Source organism: Ooceraea biroi, chromosome 1 (assembly GCF_003672135.1).
Source record: "Ooceraea biroi isolate clonal line C1 chromosome 1, Obir_v5.4, whole genome shotgun sequence".
NCBI lineage: Eukaryota > Metazoa > Arthropoda > Insecta > Hymenoptera > Formicidae > Ooceraea > Ooceraea biroi.
The window spans coordinates 10617506-10642807 of record NC_039506.1 but is presented as its reverse complement, the minus strand read 5'-3'; the positions used below and the strand labels follow the sequence as shown (position 1 = coordinate 10642807).

Genomic DNA, 25302 nt, shown 5'->3' with positions numbered 1-25302 from the left:
GTCGTATTATTAGACGTTTGGCTTTTAGTATTGATGGATGTAGGCGGGAGAAGATTCGTAACGGGTGATAGTCCGATCGTTCCTAAATGATCGATACTAATTTTAGTTTGTATTGTATTGCCAACACACATTGCGGGATTCGTTTCTGAAATATGTTACATTTTTAAAAACTCATGTTTAAAGCTTACGTAAAAAAGGATAATTTTCAAGAATCTCTCTTCAAAAAATGTTTATGCCGCTTTTCGAGAAATGTCTATGTTTTTCTGAATAGATATGAATTGTCGACTACATTACACTTTATACATAAATTATATAAAATATATATTAAACTCGTATGCCTCACAATAAATGATTTCGATGTAATAAATGATACACACATGCTACATGACTTAAATCGATATTTATTCTCAATTAATGAAATTATTTTTTTTTAATCGTTTGTATGTACAATAATATAAATTACAAAATTTTTCAGATATATATAATATGTATAATATATAATTTTTCCAATTACAAACATATTGAGATCTGAAAAATAATTTTTTTTCTAATTTATAAGTTTTGTATGCGAAACGATCAAAAGATTTAAGAGAAAAATACGTTCTATGTGAAAGTGCACGTAATGGAAATATATACAATGGTTATGCTATAAATGATGAAAAATTTTTTTTCTAATACTCATGTTTCTAATACTGAATTAATTCAGTACTATTATCGACTATAATCTAAGCAGATTTAAAAAAGCATCCAATAATGTAGTCAATTAAAAGCAGCACTTTCTCGTTTAATGCTCTACAATTTGCATCGTGCTCGCCATGAATGATATTCTGCGACGACACGAGCCACTCTCTCACTTCCATCACGGGTTGAAGCAATTCATTGACGATAGCATCTTGCGGCACTGTAGTAAGCACAGATCCGATATTTTCTGCGACAGCTAATCTTACTGGCGCTTCAGGGTGATACCTCAATGTCCACGTGAGCTCCAATATCTCCTTGCCCATTTTTGGCGCCAGCGCAGAATTTTGTGCCGCTAACATTACAGTGGACAATGTCTTCAAGTAGCGTAACAGCAAGATGTTCGTCTGATCTGAGTATATCTTTACGCTCTTAAATTTATAAGCGTCCCTGCGGCCGAAACCGTATAAGAGTGGATAGAAAAATGACGATGCTACATTCGCGAATTGATTCGCATGCATCTTGGGCGACTTGGAGCTTTCCGCGAATCGTCTCGTACGTGACGCGATCCTTTTATCGACGACGTCTCGCCAGTTCTCAGATCGACTCTGCGACGCCTCCAGATCAACGTCAATATCGTCGGCGTACCACTCTTGCTTCTTGCACTCCTTCATATCGATGAAAAGCGACACGCGAGTCGCAATTTGTTTCCTCTCGATCGCTTTTTCCACCGTGTCATTGATACTCGTCTCGTCAACGTCGACTTTCGACAATCGTCTGGCGGATTCGGCCAACACGTCGAGAAACAGGAGGCGTTGGCTCAGCGAGTACTTGCCAGCGTCTTCATAGAACTCCTTGCACAGATACTCGGCGCCCTCTTTCGGGCACACGGTCACGATTCTAACGCAACAATTAAACACCGTACTCTCGAAGTTCTCAACGTAAGACTGTTGCCTCAACGTGATCAACAGTTGCAGAAGCTCCATGGCGAAGGATGCGTCGTCATTTGATAGCTGCGTCTGTATCAGCTTATCACAGGCTAGCAACGACTCGGCGAACACATCGGGATCGTTGATCGTCTGCTCGTCCGTCAGATTATCGCGCACGTCCCGCAAGTAAAGCGGACGATTCTTGCTAGGCTTCATCAGATCGTCGGTCATATCGTAAGGTACCAAGTCATCGTCGCTGTCCAGATCCGAATTGTTATCGCCGTTTCCTGCCACCTGTTGCGTTTCATTCTTTCTTGCCGGATTACCATCCGTCTCGTCAGCCTTTGGCGAGCAGACGTCACCTTCGACTTTCAATACGTTCTCGAAATTGGGCATTATGTCGCAATCGATACCCAGTTGGTAGATTTTCTTGCTGCGCGAAGAATCGAAGATCAGACTGCCGACGGTTAACTCACCGTCGCGTTCGTACCGTTCGTTCGCATCTACCGTCAACGTAAGCGCGCTAAGAGCCTTCAAAGACTCGAGCAACGTCAACGCTCTCGCGGGCATATTGTCGTACTCGAATTTTAACTTGGGCGCGTCCGCGGTGGACAGAGCGTTTATGCAAATCTCGGCAGTCATCATGCCCATCGCTCTCAAGTATATATTCGTGCACTCGAGGTGAACGGACACGCCGGAGAGCAATAGCTTCTGGCACCGATCGCTTTCGCGCTGCTTCAGACGATCCTTGCACGTTTTTATCGACAGAATAATCAGCTGTGCGATGTATTCGCGCTGCTCCACGGGTGCGCGATTCAAGATGCTCCCGTCGCTCCACACTTCCAACAGCTTGATCAGCAGCTCCGATGAGGCATCACGTTCGTCCGAGAATGACGACAAGTAGGAGATCAAATTAACAGGCAGCCTCGCGTCATCGTGGTAGCGCATCAGAGGGATCTTGGTCGTTAAAATATATTTCCAGTTCGGTTCCGTCAGCAAGTTCCCAAAAATCGGACGCACGCCGATCTTAGGGTCGCAACGCTTCAGAAATAGCGTAGCTACGTACTCGATGGCGGCTGAGTCTAAGCCGCGAAATATACTCTCGACCAAGCGCCGCTCCTTCTTTTTATTCTCGAAGCAACACTCCTCGATAATGTCAGTGAAACACGAGAAGTCGGTCGGCTTCAAGCTAATTACGATCTTACTGATCAAGGACGAGAGCGCGGTCACTCTCGGTTCGACATCGGATTCGCGTAAGCCGTCGTTAACGAACGCTATCGCGCGGAACACGTGAAAGCAGAGCACCTTCGCGTACACCTGCGGCGTGTAAAATTTCGGCGTGTCGAACTGCAGTTTATTGGACACGCGATTCGGCAAGGAGATCAAAATCTGCACCGCGCTACGCCACGCCTCGTCCAGCTCCTCCTCCTGCATGTAAGTCTGCGATCCGTGTCTGCACGTGTCTACGATCGACGAGAATATCGCATCGCTCTTCAGCAGAGCCTGCAAAATCGTCGAGATAACGTGAATCTTCCTCTTGTCTTCAGATTTGTTTAAGGAAGCGGTGAAAGCCCTCAAAGATTCCGCCAGCATAAAGATCGTCGCGCCGTTGATGACTATTAATTCTTCGATCGGGGGATCCAAGCCGTCCTCATTTAGCGGCCAATCACGATCGAACTTGTCGATTATCTCTTCCAAGATACGTCCGTAGAACGTTGCGTCGATCGTCACGTTGGAATCGATACCGCTATACTTTTGAGGGGTAACGGGCCCCGGCAAAAATCTGACGTAGTTTGAAGCGGATTTTCGTACTTCCTCCAAGTTAATGCGACTTTTGATGTCGTGCATGTTGCACAACACTTCCAAAAATTCACTGGCGGCTTTATTCGAGAGATTCTCGGCGGATGTAGCGTTCCCTTTGTTTTTATTCGCTGTAAGGAAAGGCTGTCTTGGCGGAATTACGTTAGCTTCAAATTTAGAGGATATATATAATTTATACAAAGTCCTCTTTTATCAGAACGTACCATGCAACGTCAATACAGAGCTTATGTTTATTAATTAATACAGAATTTCTCATGTAACTATCGCAATATATTGAAATAATGTATGCGAAAAATCAATCGTAATAATATCAAAATATAATTTAAAAAGCGTTGTCCAAGATATAAACGACTAAAATCATTAATATTGATTAACGATATACGAGCTAATATTCATAAGCTAATAATTAACAAGCTAATGAATATAAGCAAATATTAATTCTTTTAATATCATACTTTGGTATTAAAATTTTTTATTAAAGAGAGAGAGAGGAAGAGAGAATGTGTGTGTGCATGTGTGTGTTAGAATATATTATTGAAATATACTATTTCTTAATTTTTAGAATATACTATTGAAATATGTTACGATAGTTGTGAGACATCCTATATGTGCCAAACAGAGCTGACAATGTGTTCATACTCAATATTTAATATTGTTTTGATGCAAAATTTCCGGAATTTTATAACATTAAGCAATCATACTGTACACGTGGTACATGCAATTTATGAACACGAAACGAAATATTACTAATTTGCGCGCTCGGAGAAAGGTTTCTCAGCTGTTGTAATTACCCACCTGTGTAATCGACGGTGTTGACGGGTGCGTCATTCATTCCCATAAAAACGTTTGAATTGTTCGAGATTCGACTATCTGGTAGCCTCATAGTTGTGGTATTCAAGCTATCCAAATCTGACAAGAGGTCCGCACTTGAGGTCGCTAAAAGGAACAATATAAAATCGTTAAAATCGTTTTGTACAAAAACAATCTGACGCCTTTACAGAATAACAAGTGGATGTACGAGATGACCGACTAATGATAATTATACCTGTATTGTTATTTGTTACTTGATTATTGAGACCTTGCGATGACAAGGAATCAAACAGATCGTTGGATGTCTTTTGGGATGCGTTTTGCGCACCCACGGGTCCGCCGAACATCGTTGTGCCCGCGGTCTGCATCGTACTGGCGTATATCGAGTTACCGCTGTTCGCATTGTTCGTTCCTGGATTTGCAGCCGGCATCGTTACGCCCATTAAGTTGATCTGCGACTGCGGCTGGCTCGGGGGATTGGATATGGCGACATTGTTAAACGCAGACGTAAAATCTGCGAACTCGTCATTGTTATCCTTCATCTTGGCCGCTGCAGGATTGTTGAATGCGCTGGCGAAATCACCGAAATCCACGTTCGCATTTTGCGGTTGCGGAACGCAGGACTGGGTGCTCGCCCTTGGATTGAAATCATCGTCGTCCAGTCTATTATCGTTCTGCGACGACTCGAAGATGTCGTTTAATATATCATTTTTAGTCTTCTGCTGACTCGCCGACGACGACGATAAGTTATTACTTTGCTGCGCCGGTGTACTATTCTGCAAATAAAATTTCATTGTCATAATAAGATTTAAATTAGAGAGAAAATAAAAAGAACAGTACAATGATAGAAAAACAATCTCAGACTTACGTTAGACTGCTCCTTTCCATAATTAGCAGCTGCCCCCAGATCTACTTTTTTGATCGTTCTCGTTGTCCGCGCTGGAGATGCATTTGTAGAAGGTACGGATATTTGAGCAGATTTACCAATTTGATTCATATTGTCCAGCGTATCTCTATACTCTCTCCCGCCCTTCTTCGGGCTAGTATCATTGTCTGAATCTTCTCTCTCGCCGTCATCACTATAATAAAATATTAAAATAATCAAGAAAGGATTTGCTTTATTTACATTGCATATTTCTCTCTAAGAATGACTGGATAGTTAAATAAAAATTTATTCGTGATAAAATTGTAAATTTGGAAATTACCAAATGCTGTATTCTATTTAAAATTAATATTAAGACATTTAATTTTATTTCATTAAAAAATTAGTATATTACAAAATCGTATTCTTAATTATATCGTTTTACAAAAACAGATTAGACTAAAAGTATGCATACAAGTTATGCCAAAAGAAGTCGAATTTTCCTGGCATGTAGTAATTATAAAATGCAAGCATTAGATACCTGTTATTTGCGTCTTCGAAACCTTTTCCACGATTATTATCCCAGTCATTGTATGCCTCTACAGTAGATTTGTTCCATTTAGGATTGTCCATCCATCTGTCACCACCCCCAAATCTCATTCCCATCGCTTCGCTCGATAAGCCCACGTATTTATCCTTATTTTTCTTCGCCTTTTTCCTTTCCTCTCTGAGCTTGTCATCATCCTGAATGAAGTCGATCAATTCCCTAACTTTATGTCTAATATTTATTCCTTGGTCTTTTCCAAATTCATCAATACAGGTATAATTTTCTAAGGACTTGAGGTCGTAAATGTGTTCACGTGACGACGTGACGACCCGTTCCGAGCCATTACGAACTAAGTAGTTAAGAAGAAGTAATGACTGCAAAAGATAAAAAGTAATAAAATAATAATTCATATTTTTCTAATATTTTATTTAGACTCCTAGTTATCAAATTTTTATTTTTCTTTACTTGTTTATTTACTATTTATCGATTTACATAACTTTTCTCTTATCTATCACGTATATAAATCGTCTTTTATCTCTTACACCAAAAAATAATAAAACAAAAAAAATACATTAATAAATAAATGCGTTTTCGCAAGAATTCTAAATATTATATAGGATAATAATCGTCAGAAAACAATATAATGATTATACCTTGTACGTTCGTCGCCAATTTCGTTTATTCTCTTGCAACATCCTCTTCCAAAGCATGGACATTACCTCCGGAAATTGCTCGTACGTGAATGTGGCCTGAGCCAGTTCTTGCATCATCGCCCCTTAATAAGTAACAACAGCATTCGGTATAATTAATTTGCACGTATCCTAAGTCGCGAAGTAATGAACAAAATCATGAATGGTCGCGCGATATCCGTTACCTGTGGGTCCCCATGCGTCGTCATTCGTTGCTTCCCGAACCTTGGCCTCCGTTTCCGTATAGTTCATTACTACATTGGTCCTACAAGAAAATGTAGTTTTGTTAAAATATTTATTATTGTGAAAATAAAATTACAAATCATGGATTATGGAATATCGCTGTTGTTAATCGTCATAAATGTCATAATCCATTCCACTAATCGGGGAGTGGCGATTATCTCCGTGAACAAGATTCGATAAAACTTTTTCGATCCATGTGATACTCGTCGCATGTCTATGTCGCGTAGAATACATATATAGACATACGATCCTTTCCATGTATATTTTTATAGTACATGAAAATGACTCTCTAAGCTGAATCACGCGACGCAAGAGGTACTTGTAACGATAGTTTCCTTGTTATTAACGTCATTCTATACATAGAGAATAATTAAGCACAGATATGATGCAGAGTAACGTTCTCTTTCTATCTCTCTCTCTCTCTCTTTCTCTGTTAGTATTATCTGTAAACACACTACTTAGCATACGTACAAGGCACACATTCGTGCGGTGACAAAAGTGCACATGGCCGTGAATTACGTAAATGATTACGGTTTAAGGCTATTATGTGGCTTTGCGAGGTGCCTCACGCGACTCATTACGTTGAACGACTACCTTCGAAACGTAATAAAGAAAGTTAATTCATTAAGAATATTAATTCGCCAATGGAGTAATCCGTACACCTCGTACAGTTGTATGTTTAATTAATATCGTCTCAAAGTGATGACAAATTCTGGCTTAGTTTTATTAGGAAAGAAAAAGAGAAAAAAGATATATAAAATATATGTGTACGTGTGCGTATGTTTTGTTTTGATCCATTAGTAAAATTTCGAAATTTGGAATGCAACTATAATGCTGCTGTGATGTTTTTTAAAATCTCGTGACAATAAAGTTCGTAAAGTTCAAATATTAAATGTACTTCGATAAATCTGAAGCATTTGGCAGTTTACGCCAAATCAAAAAAATGTCATTATTTACGATAGTATTGTATTCGCATAAATTATTCCAGTAATTTAATTTCGAAATTTTATTTGTGGACAGATTTGAGTAAATCATTATCTTTTTTTTAAACACGACACAGAAGTCAATAAACCCGATAGAAAGAAAGAATATACTTTCGTTATTTTAAATGGGCATTCACGCGTGAGCGATACGGATCTACGGAATATAGGGAATTTCAACATCATACCTCTTCTCCTCTCACAAATTATGCCTACAAAAGATAGAAGAACTATACAAGAAATTGTGTAATGTTTTTCTTTCGAAACTCCTGAAAAATCTTCGAGATTATTAGAAGAATACAATTTAGTGAAATAAACAACTGAGGCAAATTAAAATTCCAAGATGTGCGACTTCTTGATTACCAAAAGTTCGAAGAATTCTTGATTACTAAACATCATTAGGAATTAGAAAAACGTAATTTTAGAAGTGTATGCGAGGCGAGTTAAAATTCCGAGCATCCTTAGAAAATATAACATACCTTCCTACATTTATTATTTAATTATTCTACGTTTTTCTAAATAATAATAAGAAAACGTTCTAGTTATAACAGTGATATTAAATAAGCATTAAAACTAGCCCGCAAATAAAAAATAAATAAAATAAAAAAATTAATAAAACGTGATGAAAGAGACAGTCCTAAGTCGAACGTATTTCGAAATTCGTCGACAACACTGACGAAATAAGCGCTCCAAGCGCAGTGACTGAAAAACTCATTGAAAGGAAAATCCTACGCTGTTTGTCAGTGATCCGCGATTGTTTTCACGTTCGTTTTATCACCTCGCATCATACACTACCGAATCTCAAGGTCGCGCCATAAAATTATTCACGCCGTTCCAGTTTTACAAGTTCTCTCTCTCCTTCTCTCTTCCTCGCGAACGAAACGTATTGAAAGCGATTATTACACACTCTTGCGCAGGTGGGAGCGATCGCAATCGGTCGGATTTTTTTTCAAACTCCCATGTTATTGTGCCGCAGTTAAGAATCAATAAATATCGCATCCTTGCGACACTCGCACGATACGCCCGACAAGCGTGTATCGCGAGTCTCGGCGTTTAAACGTAATCGCGAAGAGACGGAAACTGACAGGGCGCAGCACTCGTTCCAAAAAAGTCAAAGGAAGGTTATAATCGCGCTTGCATCCTCTTAGCGAGGCTCGACTTACGCCTTGTCCATCAGCTCCCGCACTTTCCACATGTTCATGATCGCGTCTTCGGTACGCACGCCTTCGCGAATGGTCCTCCCTCTGGCACGGTGTCCTGTCGGCGGAACACTATCGAAACACAGCACGTCGTTAAACAGTCGCCAGATGTTTTCCCGAGCATCTGATACGGCGACCGATCAGCGGGACGTCACCATGCGGTAGCCATGTTATCCCTTCCACGTTTACACGCATCTCACGGCCGTCACAGGTGTCTCTCGTTTGATACCGTTTCATGCAGTATCAAGAGTCGTCGTTTCCTGGTCGTTTTTTTTCCCGTTTTTGCTCAATCATGAAATCGGCGCGAAATCGTTCTTCCGATTTTAATGTACTATTTTTTGAAATTTGTTGAGAGCGTGCAGGTTGCTTCGATCCCGCCACGGGTTAACCTAACATCGTCGTACGAGTACTGTCCGGGATGGCCCGATATTATAAAATTTAAATCGACATCATTGATAAAATAGCTTGCTCATGGCGGAGCTCATGCTCCTGGTTGGGCTCAAGCCAATTCATCGACAGGTGTCTCTCGTTGTCCCGAGAAATATAGAACTATATACATTAAGACTATTCTACAGTGCAGGAAGTAGTAGGAAGGAAAATAGTAGAAATTGACCAATCACTGTCGATTTCTACTATTTTCTTCCTACTTCTTATTGCTTCCTGCCATTGTAGAATGGTCTTTAGATAATGTACGTACGTATGTGCCGAATGTTAAGGGCTGTTTTCAAAACAACCGATTTAATTGCGCAACGCATGCGCGTGAAGGACCAATCGCAGGTCGGTATTTCTATATTTAACAGCAATGAAGTATATAAACATTTTATTATAAAAAATGCATTATTTTGTTAACATCATTTCAAACTGTTTTGAAATATGTCTCAATCAGTTTAATTTTATTCATTTTAATTTAATTTTGTCATCATTTTTTATTTATATTCTACTTACCAACTAATCAAGTTGTTTTATGATTTCTGCACTACATACTATTTTTCTTTCAATTTTTACTGGTTGCTGACACAACTATATACAAAAGGATTCTTATTACAAACTCTCACATGTAGAGTGCAACGGACATGGCATAAGGAAACCGCAGAATCAGTCGAGTAACTTGCAAACTACATATAAAAATCTCTAACAATATAATTCTCATATATAAATAATATAAGTTTTATGTTTATGATCGCCCTGTAAATTAATCAACGATTAAATTAACCGGAGTTTGATCGATTTAAGATGTTTATTAAAAATGCAAAGTACATGCACTATAAAATATTCGAATATTTTCATGCAAAACAGATTATATAAAAAGTTTATAGTTTTTTAAAAATATTTAATGCAAAATTTAAAGGACAAATAATAGTTAATGCATAAAATTAACCTAATTAATAATTTCCTTTACTTGTAGAATACCCTTGCGATCAAGAGCGCCAAGTATTTTGCATTAAATATTTTCAAAACTACTATAAATTATGGAGATACAATAATTGTACTTTCGTTTGACTACTGACTCCTCTCGTACATATAATCACATAACGTACACAGTCTATTTCCCTGAGTTTCTCCCTTGCGCTTGATCTTGGCACAATATCCTGTACCTCTTGATAAACAAATACATTGAAATAAAGAATAAATGTTAATTCGTTAATAACTATGTCTCCTTGTTCTTCTTTTTCTTCTTCTTCTGTAACGACGTGTCAGCTTCGCCGTTTGCGCCATGTCCATTCTCCTCGCCATTTTCAAGCACTTTGCTTCGTTTCCTCTTACCGCTCTTTTTCTTAATGGCTGTTTGTTCAGCCAATATCTGCCGCGTTTCCTCCAATGCCTCCCTCATCGCATCTATATTCTTTTTTGGTTCTTTACCAGATGAGAAAAACGCCAATCTGTCCTCCGTTTGCTCCCGTAGCTTCTTACCAATGGCATTTGTTCGACTATCAGCAAAACAATCAAATCTAGAAGCGATAGAACATTTGTTTGCCAAGAATCTCGCCATTCTGCCTTTATCCTTCGCAATGGCGCGACCAATGAATGTGGAGTGAAACAGGAGACCATATTTTGGAGTATTCGACTTCCCGCGGCTTTTTAATGCCCTAAACAAGGCTTTCTCTGCGCCCAATATTTGAAGTGTGGACGATGGAGCTTTTGCCAACTTTGTGAGCGAGCCGGCATGTGCTATCAATCTAGCACCGACTTGATCCCCAATTAAAGTAGCTAAATTCGGTGCCACACTCGACATTTTGGATTCGAGATAGGATGACATTTTCCTTCTATAGTCAGTTAGGGCAATTATGCGCTCAGCAAAGATCTCGGCATTCATCAAATCTACTGGACTGATGTCCATACCCATAGACGATTTTATTGCATTGACGATAGCCTGTGCTTTCGCAAGATCCATGACGGCATTTTCTAATGCTCCCATATTTTCTTCCGTGAATTCTTTCTTATTTTTTATTACCAATGCCACTTTTGCATACATATAATTTTCTGGAACTATTTTCACAAGTTCTGGGAAGTGATATCCGTACCATTCTCTGAAAACAAAAGAAAGATTATAATTATTATACAATGAATCTTTTCAGTTTTTTTATTTCCACTATGCATGCAGGAAAATGTACTGTACATACCGTAAGCGCATGCTAAATGTGTTGATATCTTTATCCAATTGGTCCAGTAAAGATATGCTCTGGATAATCATGTTATCCACTCGATTCACGTTAAATTTAACTTTAGCTCTGGAGTAACTGTGCCCGAGACCCAATTGCGAAACAGTAGAGGTCTGAGGGGTAAAGCCTTTCACCAAGTTGTGAAAATGAAATCTTATTCCTCTGATGATCTCAGGAACAGCGTTGAGATGATCACATTTTATACCGAGTGCTTCGTTAATGTTAACACCCAATTTGGGATCAGCAACCCCGAGAATAACAATCTCTTGCTTAGTGGATTCGGGTAAACAAGAGTCCAAGAAGATTTTTAAATCTTCTGTAATGATTCCCTCTGAAATGCTGTTGATATTTTCCAGAGCAGCCACTGCTGTCTTAAAGGGTGCAAACCCAACAAGGGTTACAACACTACGGAAACGTAATAAATCCTTTACCGTCTCCTTTACTTGGGGTAACAACATACCAATTTCTTCAAATTCCTTGACACGGAACAAAGAATAACCAGCAGCATGTTCATACAGAACAAAAAGTTTCTGTAACGGCTGTAAAGAAAAGCAAACAATATTTGTAGTATATTATAGGTGAAATAATTAAATCACTTTACACTTACAGGTAGAATTTAGATTCAGTTTTTGCAGGTAGAATTAAACTTATGCTGGGATAAGGTACATGCAATGATAACATATAGTAAGCTGTGCTGAGATCAAATATATTTAAGTGTATAGCAAATGCACAAAGAAATGTTTCCTGGAAAATGAAATCTGGTATAAAAAAATTTTGTTCTATCTCTTCAACTTATTGTTTCATGTAGAATCACCATTTTCCTGTTATTAGTACTACTGTGTAGTATTTATCTCAAGTAGAAGTAACTGTTAAAATTTTATAATTCATTTTGTCACTTAATTGTAAACATGAAAATATATAGAATATTTATTTCAGCTTAAAACGATATATATTATTTGATATATAAAACGGATACACTATTTGATCATAAATATAAATTACTTTTGTACAATTTATCGGTATTTTCTAACACTGAACAATAATAAATAATAAAGAAAATCATAGATCACAACTTAAAATATGTTATCTAAGTATTATATAAGAAAATAATAACTCACACTTACCATTTTTAACGAAATTTTATATTTCTCTGTCGACTTGAGAATCAACGTGCCGAAAACACGTGTAACATGCAACGGCTGTAACAACGAAAAGTGTAGAAGAACAGTGAATTATATATCGCGTCCTGTGGGCATGAGCCCTTATTGCTCCCGATTGGCGGAAAATCTAGTAATCTAGTAATCTAGAAAATCTAGTAATGTTTTCGAACTGTCGAGTGCTGAACAGGGCTATTTTACAGAGCATGACCGGAAATGACTGAGGAACGCCGAAGCAGTAGGAGCGCAACGATCGCAAAGTATCTTGGGAAGGAACGCGTTGATGGCAGAATATTTTATTTCATTGAGTATTTATTAACAATAAACGTTAAAAGTTTATTGCAATGTGCAAACGATCAAATTTAGATTGAAGGCGATAATCGTGGACGTTGAAAATTTGAGGTTAGTCAATATTTTTCGTTGCTAATAATCACAGTATCGTTATCCCGTAGGACTCTAACCTACATTTCATTCCTGAGCTTGACTCCTCAAATGGATAAACCAGATAGGTCCTAATACGTGTTTTCAAGACTATATTACTTTTGTATTAATATATCATTGTCATTTATTTGTTGATTTCAATAGCTATTGATTATACCACCAATATAAGTAACACAATTTTTAAGTAAATTCTGTTGTAGCTTTTAATGTGTTTAATTTAATCGTTTGTTAAAAAATTTGCAAAAATGCGATAGATAGATATAAATTTGTTTATTAAAAGCAGTAGAAAAATATCTTAAATTTAAGCACAGATTTTATGTAACAGTATTATCTATAAAATATTTATCTTAATAAAGTTTTCATATAATGTTTCATGCATAATATACAAAATGATTTCAAATTCCAAATTGCATTGAAAAATCTTTTAATGCATTGAGTGATGGCTATATGGGCCATTGGTAAACCACACTGGACTTTCTGTTCAGACTGTATTGATAACTTTGTATAAAAAGAAATTTCATTATTATGAAATGTTCAATAATATCATTAATAATATTAACATACATAATTATTATATAACCATGACACAATTATGATAGTACAATTATCATACCATGAGCCATTATTGGCTTATACAGTATAGGTCCGTTTCTATCAATGTCGCTTAACTATAGTTTAACTCATTCGTCATCTCTTTCTGGTAAGTAGGTAGGTAGTTAGACAGAGACAAAGAGTGAGTTAAACTACAGTTAAAGTTAAGCGACATTGGTAGAGACAGGCCATAGTGATACATTTTCAATAGGTTCACATTTTATAAACATAATAATGAATGCAATAATGTGGAGCATCAGTGGCTCACGTGGCCTGAATGGAAAGTTACATGAAACTGGCATGGCACTTAATGAACATCAAAGTAAAATGCATCAACAAACAAAAGGAGAGATTCATATTAGAAAAGTGGAATTTTATATTGCCTTGATATTTTCTCACTCTAATTGAATTGGTTAAATATTTGATTATTTATTGATATGTTACAGTTCGTACTAAAAGCGATCAAAGCTCAACGCGCCCATCAAAGGCCCAATTAAAGCCTCCCTGTCCCTGCGCCTAAAGCCCTCAAGTGGCTCAAGAGCTGGGCACTGGGCTGGGCTGCGCTACGCCAGACCGGTGAGTTCCCACACAAAATATCGCTTGGTAGCACGGCGGGCACTCAAAGCCAACTAACCATGTCTGTACAAAGTGTTGCTCTGGCATCTCTCACGGCCACCTATACCGACTCGGAGGGCGAGGACGGGGTGGAAGACGAGCGCCTGCAGGAGGAGAATTCGAACACTCCCCAGGGGGCCGCCCCGCATAATGCCCAAGTCGGTCGTCAGCCCCAGGTCCGATCTGGCACCAGTCCCATATCTGGAGGCCGTTCAGCCTCGCACAGTCCCGTCGTCGGCAAGTCCGCCGGTATTAGCGACTTGCCGGGCGCGGCTACGAAGGTGCAACGATTGGTCTCTTATTTTGACGACACGATAGTCTCCGATGACGAGGGGGCGGCCGTTGCTGCGCCGCCACTGGCGCCGTCATCGTCGTCGCTGACGACGACGAGTGCGGTGACCGCCGCGACGATTGCGGAACGCCCCGAGGAGAACGGTTTTTCGGTAGCGGTTGCCACTGGCGCCGCTACCACCGTTGCCACTGCCGCTGTTGTCGTTGGCGGCGCTGAGCGCCGGTCGCCTTCCTCGCGTCCTGGAGAATTGCTTTCAGATAATAGCGGGGAGGCGGTGGACCCTTACGGTGTGACGATACCACCGGAACCGCAGGGCCAATGTCCCGCTGACCTACAAGACAAGATTACGAGGCTATATCGCAAGATGGAGAACGATGGCCTGGACATGAATGTGCTAATTCAGCAACGCAAGGAATTCCGGAATCCCTCCATTTACGAAAAACTCATTCAGTTTTGTAGCATTAACGAGCTGGGCACCAACTATCCGCCGGACAGGTTCGATCCGTTCAAATGGGGCAAGGATTCGTATTACGAGGAGCTCGCCAAGGTGCAGAAAGCGGAGATGGACAAGCTCGAGAAGGCGCGTAAGGAGAAGACCAAGATCGAGATCGTCTCCGGCACCGCGAAGCGGCCCAACAGTAGCGCCGGTGCCGACGAGATGGACAACAAGAAACGGAAAAGTAAGTGGGACCAAGTTGCGACTGGCGGTGCTGCCGCCGCTGCCGCCGTCGCGGCCGCCGCCGCTGCTGCCGCGACGGCCAAACCCACGGTCCTTCTCGCACAACCCACCTTGACGACCCTTACGTCGTCCGCCGGCGCCAAACCTACTGTTATATCGGCCTTCGGCTCGCTGCCGAAGAAAAGATTGTAACATATCATGTATATGTGCGCTATGTAAATAGTTATAATTAAGAATCGTCATTCTTTTCGTTAGACTACGAGACTGCAGAAAGGCGGAAGCGGTCTTGTAGCCTTCTCGAGACTTAGGTTCTTGGATGATTGTTGAAATTCTTTTCGAGAAATTTTTATTACAGTTAAGTATCGAAAATTTAACAATATACCAGTTCAAAAATATGTGAACAGATTTATCATGGTGTTTATGTCACTGTGAGATTGTGAATTTCATAAGCTCATGAATGTAATAATCTAAAAATTCAAGGAATTTAGATTTATGAAAATCTAAAACGTGTGACTGTATGTAACTAAATATAAATTTGTAAAATCCAGAAATTTAAATATTGCGACAATTGTAAATAGATATCGGTATTGTAATGTGTACCGAATGATTAAATTTTTGCAGCAAAAAGATTAGTGATCTCAGAATTTTTGAATGATAGTCGAATAAAATAAAATGTAAAGACTTAGATATTCAAAAATATAAATAACCATAATTTTTATAATTCAGGTTCCAAGGACATTTTAAGGATTCAGGAATCTAAAAATTTATTGAATTACAGATTCAAGGATACAGATATTTCTGTTTTTTTTTTTTAATTTAAAAATTTCGGAATTTAGAGAAAATGAACATGAGAGATCTAGAAATATAGAAATTGATAAAATAACTAAATAAATTACTAAAGTTAGTAACTTGTAAAAAGTTAATGCACAGGATAGATAATTTACATAAAATGTGTTTGTTTAATGAAAAAAAAATTTCACTCGAATAATAGAAATGAATCTATTGTTATCTTATTTTTGTGACTTTTTGTTTTTAATTACAAGATCTGATGATACTGTAAACTTATGCATTGCCACAGCAGCGCAATAAAATGATAAGTTCCAAAGAAACAATGATTTCAGAAATAACAGTATTATTAAGTTTTAAATTTGTTTTCGATTGGAATCTTTCTCTTATCCCATTGCATTTGAACATTTTCCGCATCTACAATACGACTGATACTTCTTTTACCGTGTATGTGTTATTTATAATGCGTAAACTAAACTTTTTTCAATGAAAATATACATATTAGTTAAGAGAAAAGAATGTGAGGAAAAAATTGCATTTTTCCTGAAGAACAAATTGCTTAACTTTGAATAGAATTGCATCAACCAACTGTGTTTTCCTTTCTCTTTTCTATAAATAATTGAAAGTTTTATCGTATTATGTATTGCAAGAGACATAGCAAAAATTCTGTTGTTTAATTATGAAACGTCAAGATAATAAAAGAATTTGCCTCTTCCAATATTACTTAACTGACGATAAAACAGAAACTGAAGAAAAACGAAATTTTGTGATTTCTTAAGCTAATATGTATATTTGCATTATTATATCAGGTTTGCGAAATTACATGAATATGAAACGGCAATTGTGCGTGCAGCGTTGCATGTAATTAATTCATCGGGCAGGATCATATCCATGTAAACATGTAATGCTAATCAGTTAATATTTTTTGGCACAGAAGATAAATAAGAAATTTCTGTATGTTAACAAAGTGCAGATCAATGTAAAATACAAACATGTGCTTGTAAGGCAACATGCCGCTAGTGAGGTATTCGTTTTTTACGTGAAAGGAAATGAAATTCTTTCAAAGGACTTTGTATATACACTCTCATGTGTCAATGGAGCATGGAATATACAATGTGTAATTTAAATTGTGTACTTTTTGTTATTGATTAATAGCATTAGATTAATATTGAATACATTAATTAATATGGATTATATATATAATGTTCCCTACAACTTTCAGTATTAGTTATGATTACTAATTTTACAATACATCATCGTGAGAGCAAGGTAATTGTTTATGTATAATATAGCTTGCATAATTTTTGTAATTGCAATGATGGAATGTGTTTTGAAATAGTTATTCGTTATTGCTTATTCGACATTTAACAAGTTCCTTATCTTTATCGATTTAAATATGTTTTTAAATAAAAACAGCTGAGCATTAACATTTCTTACTATAAATCAGGAAAAATAAAGGCACGTAACAATTTTGAAAATCCAAAATTGAGATAAAAGTAAAAGTATTGCTCCGTTCTGATTGGGCGAAACGATTAACTTACAGTTAGTCCCGATCCTCATATTCTCTTATTGAAAATATAATATATTTACATATATTATCAAAACTATATTTTCCGTAGGGAGATATATATATATATATATATATACACACGTTTTGTTAATTTAGTCGTCACGTTTATTGTTGAATTTGATTTGTAAGCTACGAGGAAAAGTAACTATGCTAAGCAGGGACTGTTTCTTGTGGCTGCCCTGTTACTATTCCCTGCCCACTTGCAGCTAGGTTCGCGTACTTAAATAGGTTATTTGACGTGTGTCAAGTTTCTTATCAGAAATCTTGTTACTTAAGTCGAGCGAGCGAGAACCGTTTCGACATCTTGGCGAATAATTTATTTACGAGTGAATTAAAGGTTGAGCAACAAAGTGGCGGAAAATGTGGTGGTAGTGATGCGCCTAAAAGGGAAAAATAACACAAAGTCGTTTAATAGCGTCTATAGGGTGCTGTCTCGTTTATGTCGTAAGTATCCTGTAACGATTCCTCAGTAATTAAATCCTTGACATGAGCCAAAATTATTGATTTAGAAAACACTATTTACATGAATGTCGAATTATTGCCAGCTGCTTTCTTTCATACGATGTATTTTTGGAGCTGTTAACAGCACATATACTTAAATTCTCAGTTTTTACTTTGCATATATGTATTCAGTTTATGTATCTCTGTAATCTGATTTTTTCATTTATTCTATGTGTGTGTGTGTGTGGACTATAAAGCCCATCAAAAATTATGAAATCTTTACTCAAAAAATGTCTAATGCTTTCCAATGAATTGGAGTACTCATTTTCCTTGCTCAACTAATGTTGGACATATTGAGAAACATTTTATATTTTCTCTAATGTAGCCACAGAACATAAGGATGTTTATTTAGAAAATACTTTTATCTTCAAACAAAAAATGACAAAAACTATTTTATTTTAATTAATTGTTTGATTTATTAAAATTTTTAAATTTAATTTAGGATTATAAAAGTTGAACGCTAATAATAATAACTGTATTTTTTTGTATTAAATTTATAATAAAGTATTAGATTTTGATTTAGATCTATATTTTCTAAAGAATATTATAGAAATGCATTATTGCCATATTTTCAAAACTTAGCTTTTATGTTTGACTCTCTTGCAGGATCCGTGGATAAACGACAACTTGATGGTTTCATGGCGGATGGCGTGGCACCGACCTTGAAGAATGGCCATAATTCTGATAGTTTTACTAGCCCACCAGTAAAACAATCGTCAGAGGTGTCCAGTGTAGTTTATGCAGTGAGTCATTACCCACCGAAGCTTCTACGTAACCTCAATGCGCAGAGGCTGAAGAAAAAGTTCAGCGATGTAGGATTGGTAGCCGATGGCAGAGTCATCCGGGCACACAGAGCGGTCTTGGCTGCTGGTAGTGCTTATTTCAACGCCATGTTCACCGTTGGTTTGGTTGAGGAGCAGCAAGAGCTGGTGGAGATCCATTCGATCTCTCCTCACATTCTTTCCCAGCTGGTGGATTTTATCTATAGCGGCAATGTGGACATCAATCAAGACAACGTACAGGAACTATTTGCTGCCGCCGATATGCTAGAATTAGACGACGTAGTAGCCGGTTGCATCGATTATCTCAGGCAACAGCTACATTATTCTAACGCCCTTGGAATTTACAGGTGAGGCACATATAAATGACATTAATAAAAATCAATTATTAATTGTGACAAGATGAATTATAATACAAGAAAACATGATTACTGTACGAGGGAAAAAAATCTCTCTTTCGGGCTTCCAAGATAAAATAAAATATGATAATGTTAATTGTCATTGCTAATTACAGATTTGCAGAAGCGCATAATAGACTGGATCTTCTGGAGACTGCCCTACGCTTTATAGAAGTCAATTTTCCTCAAGTGTGTCAGGAGGAGGAATTTTTGGATCTGCCCAAGGAGCACCTTGTTCAATTTCTCAGTAGTGATTACATTCACATCGATACTGAATGCCAGGTTTGTTTCTCTGGGAGTCGAGTAATTTCGATACATCCTACGCTACTACAATTTTTTTTAGTATCTCAAGATCTAAAAGATCATGTGTAAAATTTTTAAATACATTCTTTTGCACCCCTATTATATGTATATACATTTTGAAGTACTTTGAGTTGGAATTATTTTGAGTTTCTTCACATTGTATTTGGTGAAAGTAAGCATCTCTTGTGTCTTTGGGATCCAAATGTATCTTTCCAGTCCTTTTATTTTGTGCCTCGAACACTACAATTTTATGAAATCGTATAATTATATAATTATAATTTATTGATGTATAGCGCATACATACTGCTTAAGTACCAATTATAGTGCACATAGAATAATCCTTCACACAATTAACAAAACAGTCTCCCACAAACTGAGACTAGATGCATGCTTAGACAATTTGCCTATATAAATCAGCTTCTCTTGCCTGATCACTCGACCGTACTGCCGTGTTCTACAGCTCAACAGCTGTTTCAGGTACGTGTTACGTTACAATACAATGGCTTCTTAAGGAATGTAAAAAATTTCGATTACATTTTTCAAATTAATTTCGAAAAAGGAAAGAAAGGAAAGACACGTAGGAAACTCCTTACGTAAATATGTTGCGCACGGGAATTACGCTTAAATCGATCGTCGCTCGTTTCCGTCAGGTCTTCCAGGCCGCGTACAACTGGATCGTCCACGACATCCCTGCGCGGAGATGCTACGTATTCGAGATCCTTGGCCACATACGCTTGCGATTGTGTTCATTAGCGAGGCTAGAACGTATTATCTTGGAGTGCAAGGACGCGAGTCTTATCGTCGCGCTACGGTCCATACAGAAGGACCTAGTCTCGAATAAGGGTTGCCTGGTGCCTCTTCACGCCCAGCCGCGGGTCTGCGCTAGGAAGAACATCCTCGTGATCGGCGGTTCGAAGCGAGAACATTCGGCGGACAGCTGGGGCAGAACCGCCGAGAGTACTTACGAAACCATTGAGAAATACGACATATTTACCGGGTATGATGTCGCATTTCTTATATCTCTATAATTATATATTTTATTTTATTTTTTTATTATTTTATATTTATATATATGATTATATATATTATATTTTATTTGATATTCTTGCATAAATGTTTTTCTTCCAGAGAATGGAGCGAGGTAGCACCGATCAGCATAGGACGTATTCTGCCTGGAGTCGCCTTGCTAGACGGCAAGGTGTACGTTGTCGGCGGTGAACTGGAATCTTGTATAATTGCCAATTGCGAATGTTACGATCCCCGTGACAACGTATGGACTCCGATCGCTTGCATGGAAGAACCCAGATGTGATTTTGGTCTTTGTGCCTTGGACAACTGCTTGTACGCGTTCGGTGGGTGGGTAGGCGAGGATATCGGTGGATCCATCGAGATATACGATCCGATCACTAATACGTGGACTCTCGACGGTTATCTGCCTGAGCCTCGATTTAGCATGGGCGTTGTCGCGTATGAAGGCAAGTGTTAACAAGTTTTATGTACTTATAAATTTATAAATTAAATCGCCTATAAAATAATCCTTTTTTTAATGTAACATCGTGTTTTCACTTACGAATTCGCCAGGCTTGATTTACATCGTGGGCGGTTGCACTCATAACAGTCGCCATCGTCAGGACGTGATGAGCTATAATCCCGTGACCAGAGAATGGAATTGCTTGGCTCCAATGCTCACACCCCGCTCGCAAATGGGAATTACAATTCTTGACGGGTACATGTACGTTGTTGGAGGCACCAGTAAAAATCAGGAAGTCTTAACGTCTGTCGAAAGATATTCCTTCGAGAAGGTAATCTACCCTCGCTTATTTTACTTTTGCTGATCTTCAACGTAGGATTTTATTTCTGTTACAATGTCTCAGAACAAATGGAGCGCCGTCGCACCGATGAGCATGGGTAGATCTTATCCGGCGGTCGCGGCGGCCGACAGCCGGCTCTACGTCATCGGTGGTGATCAGTCGCAGGAGATCAACTTCTATCGCACGCAAATCACGATCTCTACCGTTGAATGTTACGATCCTCACACGAACAAGTGGCACGAATGCGCCTCTTTGCCATCGAGCAGAGGAGAAGCTACGGCGATCGTCGCACCTTTCTGATTAATATTTTGCAGAAATCTGTTTTATCTGGTACACCGGCTCGTTTCTTCTTATTTTTCCGACTTGCTGAAATTTCCTGCTTTCGATATTTGCTCCGCATTACTCGTTTTCACCATAAAAGTGTTGTATCTGTCAGATAAATAGTCGGTTTTATTGCTAAAGGCAACGATAATTTTATCAATTTTTGAATAATTAAAATTTCCTTTAATCGCAAGTTTTTTAATATTTATACAGAGATACTACGGATCTCTCTTAAGATTATATTGTAAAATTTGTATTCTAAAAGAAATTTATTGTTCGTATAAATTTCTTATAAATACGTTATTATTAATTAGCATTAAGCAATTTGAAGTTCAAGTAAATTTAACAAAGTTTTAATTTATCTAACATTTGTAAAATTAAAATTCTAAGAGAGATGGGAAAAAATCCATTTTTATAATTTAAAAAATTATGACGTGAAGGTATTTAAAAAGTTGAATGTAACCTTTATTTATTTATAAATATTTTATTTATAAATATTCAGAATGCAAATCTGTGGCAGCAAGATTCAGGAAAACGAAAATGTATGTTGGAAAAATGGTAAATACTTGGGACATTTAGTGTCTGAGAGGCTAAAATATATTTCAGTTCTAAAAAAACTTTTAGATTTAAATGTGAGATTTAAGGAATTTATAATCACCGAGAAATAAAGGAATCGAATTTTTCAAGATATAATTCACTCGCGAAATTTACAATTCCATAAAAATATCAAAGTGTTATAGAAAATATTTAAGAAAATACACATTAATCATTTATTATTATTATTTTATTACATACACATATGCATAAATGAATAGGCAAAATCCGCAAAATAATTGGAAATTGTAGATTATAGGTAATGTTTTTCTTTTATTATCTCCTATCATCAAATTAACATGCAAATGGATTTGAAAACAACAGATATGTTCTTAATGATGTAACATCACATACACACGTACACACAGCATACGGAAATACTTTCATAATTAATGAAAAGTATTAACCACATGTGCGCTAGAAGAAGAAGAACTGAACCTCTTTATATATTATGATGTAATCACATACCAAAGTTATTGTAATTTTTAATCGTATCGCTACAAATTAAACATTCGTTAAACATAACACATACAAGGAGACATAAAACGAATCCAAAGATTATATTCTTGGAGATTGTAAAGGGTTTAAAAACATAAGGATGTTTAAAAGAAGTTTAAAAATTACAGAATTGAACTCTGCGATCACAAAGTTCGAAGACATAAATATTTAGGAGTCTCAAAAATCACTAACAAATAAAAGAAATTTAATAACTGTAACGTAAAGATTATAAATTTGTTTATTTTGGAATTTCAAAAACCGAATACAATTAATTGGCATCTGAAAATTGCAAATATTAACTTAAATTGAAACGTTAAAAGGCTGCAAGAATATTCCTTCAAATTCTTGACGTGCTCTCATTCGAAAGTCCTTGAACTTTTAACCCTTAACATTTCGGAACTTTATATCCAACGATCTAAGGATTTTAAAGTACCTTATTGTAATAAAGTAACGATATTTCTTAATTAATCGCGCGCAGAGGCGCGCGCAGTGTTTTGTAAAGTTTAAGATCACGTTTTATAAAATCGTTCTAAGAATCGAAAAGTCGCCGACGGTCTCTGTAATTTGCCGTTGAAACAACAATCTAATTCGCCATTGCCATGAAATGTGGTGTTTCGTGCTACGCGGACGATATTTAATTCTTAAATTTTTCGGCATAGGGTAAATATGGATGAGATGACTTATTGGACAATTGATCCTCTACTAATTGCCTAAGCGTTAAATAATTTACTATCACATCTCTCAATTTTCTTTCTTTATTATAAAGCTACGACACTGACTTGTGAGTTATATATTATAATGTACAGCGAACAAGAAAAAGAAAGATAATTCCACACAATTGTTCTGCATGCCTCTTTGTGTAATCTTAATTGTTAAAAGATAATTGAATAAATCTTCCATATAGCGGCTGTGCTGTAACATAAGATTTGAGTTGCGGTGAATCTATAAATTGCTAAATCTACTGGCTGATATGTATTACACAAATAAATAAAACGTTCTCATTTATAATATATAAATTTATAAATCTTGAAAATATATGAGCTATATAAGTATACACTATCACGTAAGCACTATAAGAGAAAACAGAAGAAACAATTACAGAAATATACTACAAAATTCTGTAAGCTTGAAATCTAACGAAATGTTTTTTATCGAATAGCTGTAGTGTGCAAATAATAAAATACAACAAAGCATTTTATGTTATTTCGGTAAGATAGACTCTAAAATGGAAAAACAATATGAATTCGGTTTAGAATTTAATTTCCAATTTTATTTACATACATATGACAGGAAAAATTTATAATAATACTTGATAAATCCAGTAAATGTAGCAATCTATGGATTAATCAACAGCATACATTTGACAGGCAGAAATAAATAGATTTATAAATACGATAATACATAATGCGTAACATATGTTTAAAACGAAATGTATGAAATTAATTTTTTAACTAATGTTTTATATATTTCGAGATTAATCTTGAGAAATGTTCAAACAATTGAAACAATGGACATCTCTAACATGTTTATCCTTCCTAAGTAAGCCATTACAATAAAATTAGAAGATAAAAAGATGATAAATATACAACACAGTTTATGTATATTTGTGATCAATCAATAAAAACTACTAAATATATTAATTTGTTCTTTAGTTTCTTTAATCTCACAAATTTTGGATTTTAGTTGGTAATTCTAAGGTCTTATGGAATCTCCTATGGACTTACCTTTAAATCGGGTTACCTTTATCGGTGATTTTGAACGTTCTATATATTGACATCCTTTTATTTATGTAGATCTTAATATTTTATCTCTATAATATTTTATATTAAATCTTTAATGGTCATACTATCGTTTTAGTAATTAATTTCTTAAATATATATCATCGTTTTAAATGCAATAATGAAACGGAAAAATTAATAAATTGCGATATAACTGCGACATTAATAATCTCAGCTTGGCGTCAAATTTTAAACTAAAGTGCCCTGTGATGATTTGTGATTGCCCGTCCAGAAGATGTATATCGTAAGATTTTTTTTTTTACGGTATTTTTTGACGTTACGCTTTAAATCTTATGGACAAAAATGGAGAGTCACGGAGTGCCCACTCGATTGCAATCGATCGATTTTTCCTAACTCTCAACGACATATATAAAATTTATTCTTTTTCGCTGCACTTCTAAATTCGTACAATAAGTTAGAATGAAAGAAATATACTTGTTTTCACTCTAACTTATTGCACTAGTTCAGAAGTGCACTTGGATTTTTTGAAGCGAAAAATAGAACAAACCTATATATGAACTGCGCGATCCGTTATCGATATCGTTATCCGTTATCGTTATCGGTATTAATCGATATTAAAAATCGACAGATTTTTAATGATATATTTATTTATATCATTATGTCACCTGTTTTTATATTAATATATTTGACACTTTAACTATTAACGGTTAACTAAAGTCGAAAATTTTACGAGGATATTACGCGCCACCATTATGATTTCCGATTTTCCGTTATCCCACTGTACGGCGCCACTGTACTGGCTATCGATA

The 25302-nt window shown here is 36.8% G+C and overlaps 4 protein-coding genes across 5 annotated transcripts; 2 read left to right on the top strand and 2 right to left on the bottom strand.

The window, feature by feature from the left end:
* Positions 1–663: 663 nt before the first annotated feature.
* Positions 664–9195, bottom strand: LOC105286721 (telomere length regulation protein TEL2 homolog). The gene is made up of 8 exons (XM_011351865.3): positions 8723–9195; positions 6522–6601; positions 6301–6422; positions 5642–6021; positions 5107–5317; positions 4474–5014; positions 4224–4364; positions 664–3538 (listed from the first exon to the last, which is right to left on the bottom strand). Exons 1-8 carry the CDS (start codon positions 8758–8760, stop codon positions 726–728), a joined length of 4326 nt encoding a protein of 1441 aa, XP_011350167.1. The 5' UTR covers positions 8761–9195; the 3' UTR covers positions 664–725.
* A 1063-nt stretch (positions 9196–10258) lies between these two features.
* Positions 10259–12628, bottom strand: LOC105286720 (nucleolar protein 56). The gene is made up of 3 exons (XM_011351864.1): positions 12543–12628; positions 11380–11957; positions 10259–11286 (listed from the first exon to the last, which is right to left on the bottom strand). The coding sequence occupies exons 1-3, from the start codon at positions 12543–12545 to the stop codon at positions 10407–10409; spliced, it is 1461 nt and encodes a 486-aa protein (XP_011350166.1). The 5' UTR covers positions 12546–12628; the 3' UTR covers positions 10259–10406.
* A 161-nt stretch (positions 12629–12789) lies between these two features.
* On the top strand, positions 12790–17168 carry LOC105286719 (SAP30-binding protein). Of its 2 annotated transcripts, XR_895303.3 has the most exons (3): positions 12791–12977; positions 14054–14183; positions 14257–14396. XR_895303.3 is itself a non-coding variant. In XM_011351862.3 (2 exons), exon 2 carries the CDS (start codon positions 14243–14245, stop codon positions 15383–15385), a length of 1143 nt encoding a protein of 380 aa, XP_011350164.1. In that variant the 5' UTR covers positions 12790–12977; positions 14054–14242; the 3' UTR covers positions 15386–17168. The 2 variants fall into 2 exon arrangements, 1 of the variants encoding a protein (XP_011350164.1); XM_011351862.3 differs by having other exon boundaries at positions 12790–12977; positions 14054–17168.
* Positions 17169–17741: 573 nt separating this feature from the next.
* LOC105286718 (actin-binding protein IPP) lies at positions 17742–24391 on the top strand. Its single transcript, XM_011351861.3, has 7 exons — positions 17742–17993; positions 18657–19179; positions 19344–19509; positions 20181–20527; positions 20659–21005; positions 21112–21332; positions 21405–24391. Exons 1-7 carry the CDS (start codon positions 17924–17926, stop codon positions 21639–21641), a joined length of 1911 nt encoding a protein of 636 aa, XP_011350163.1. The 5' UTR covers positions 17742–17923; the 3' UTR covers positions 21642–24391.
* The last annotated feature ends 911 nt before the right edge of the window (positions 24392–25302 follow it).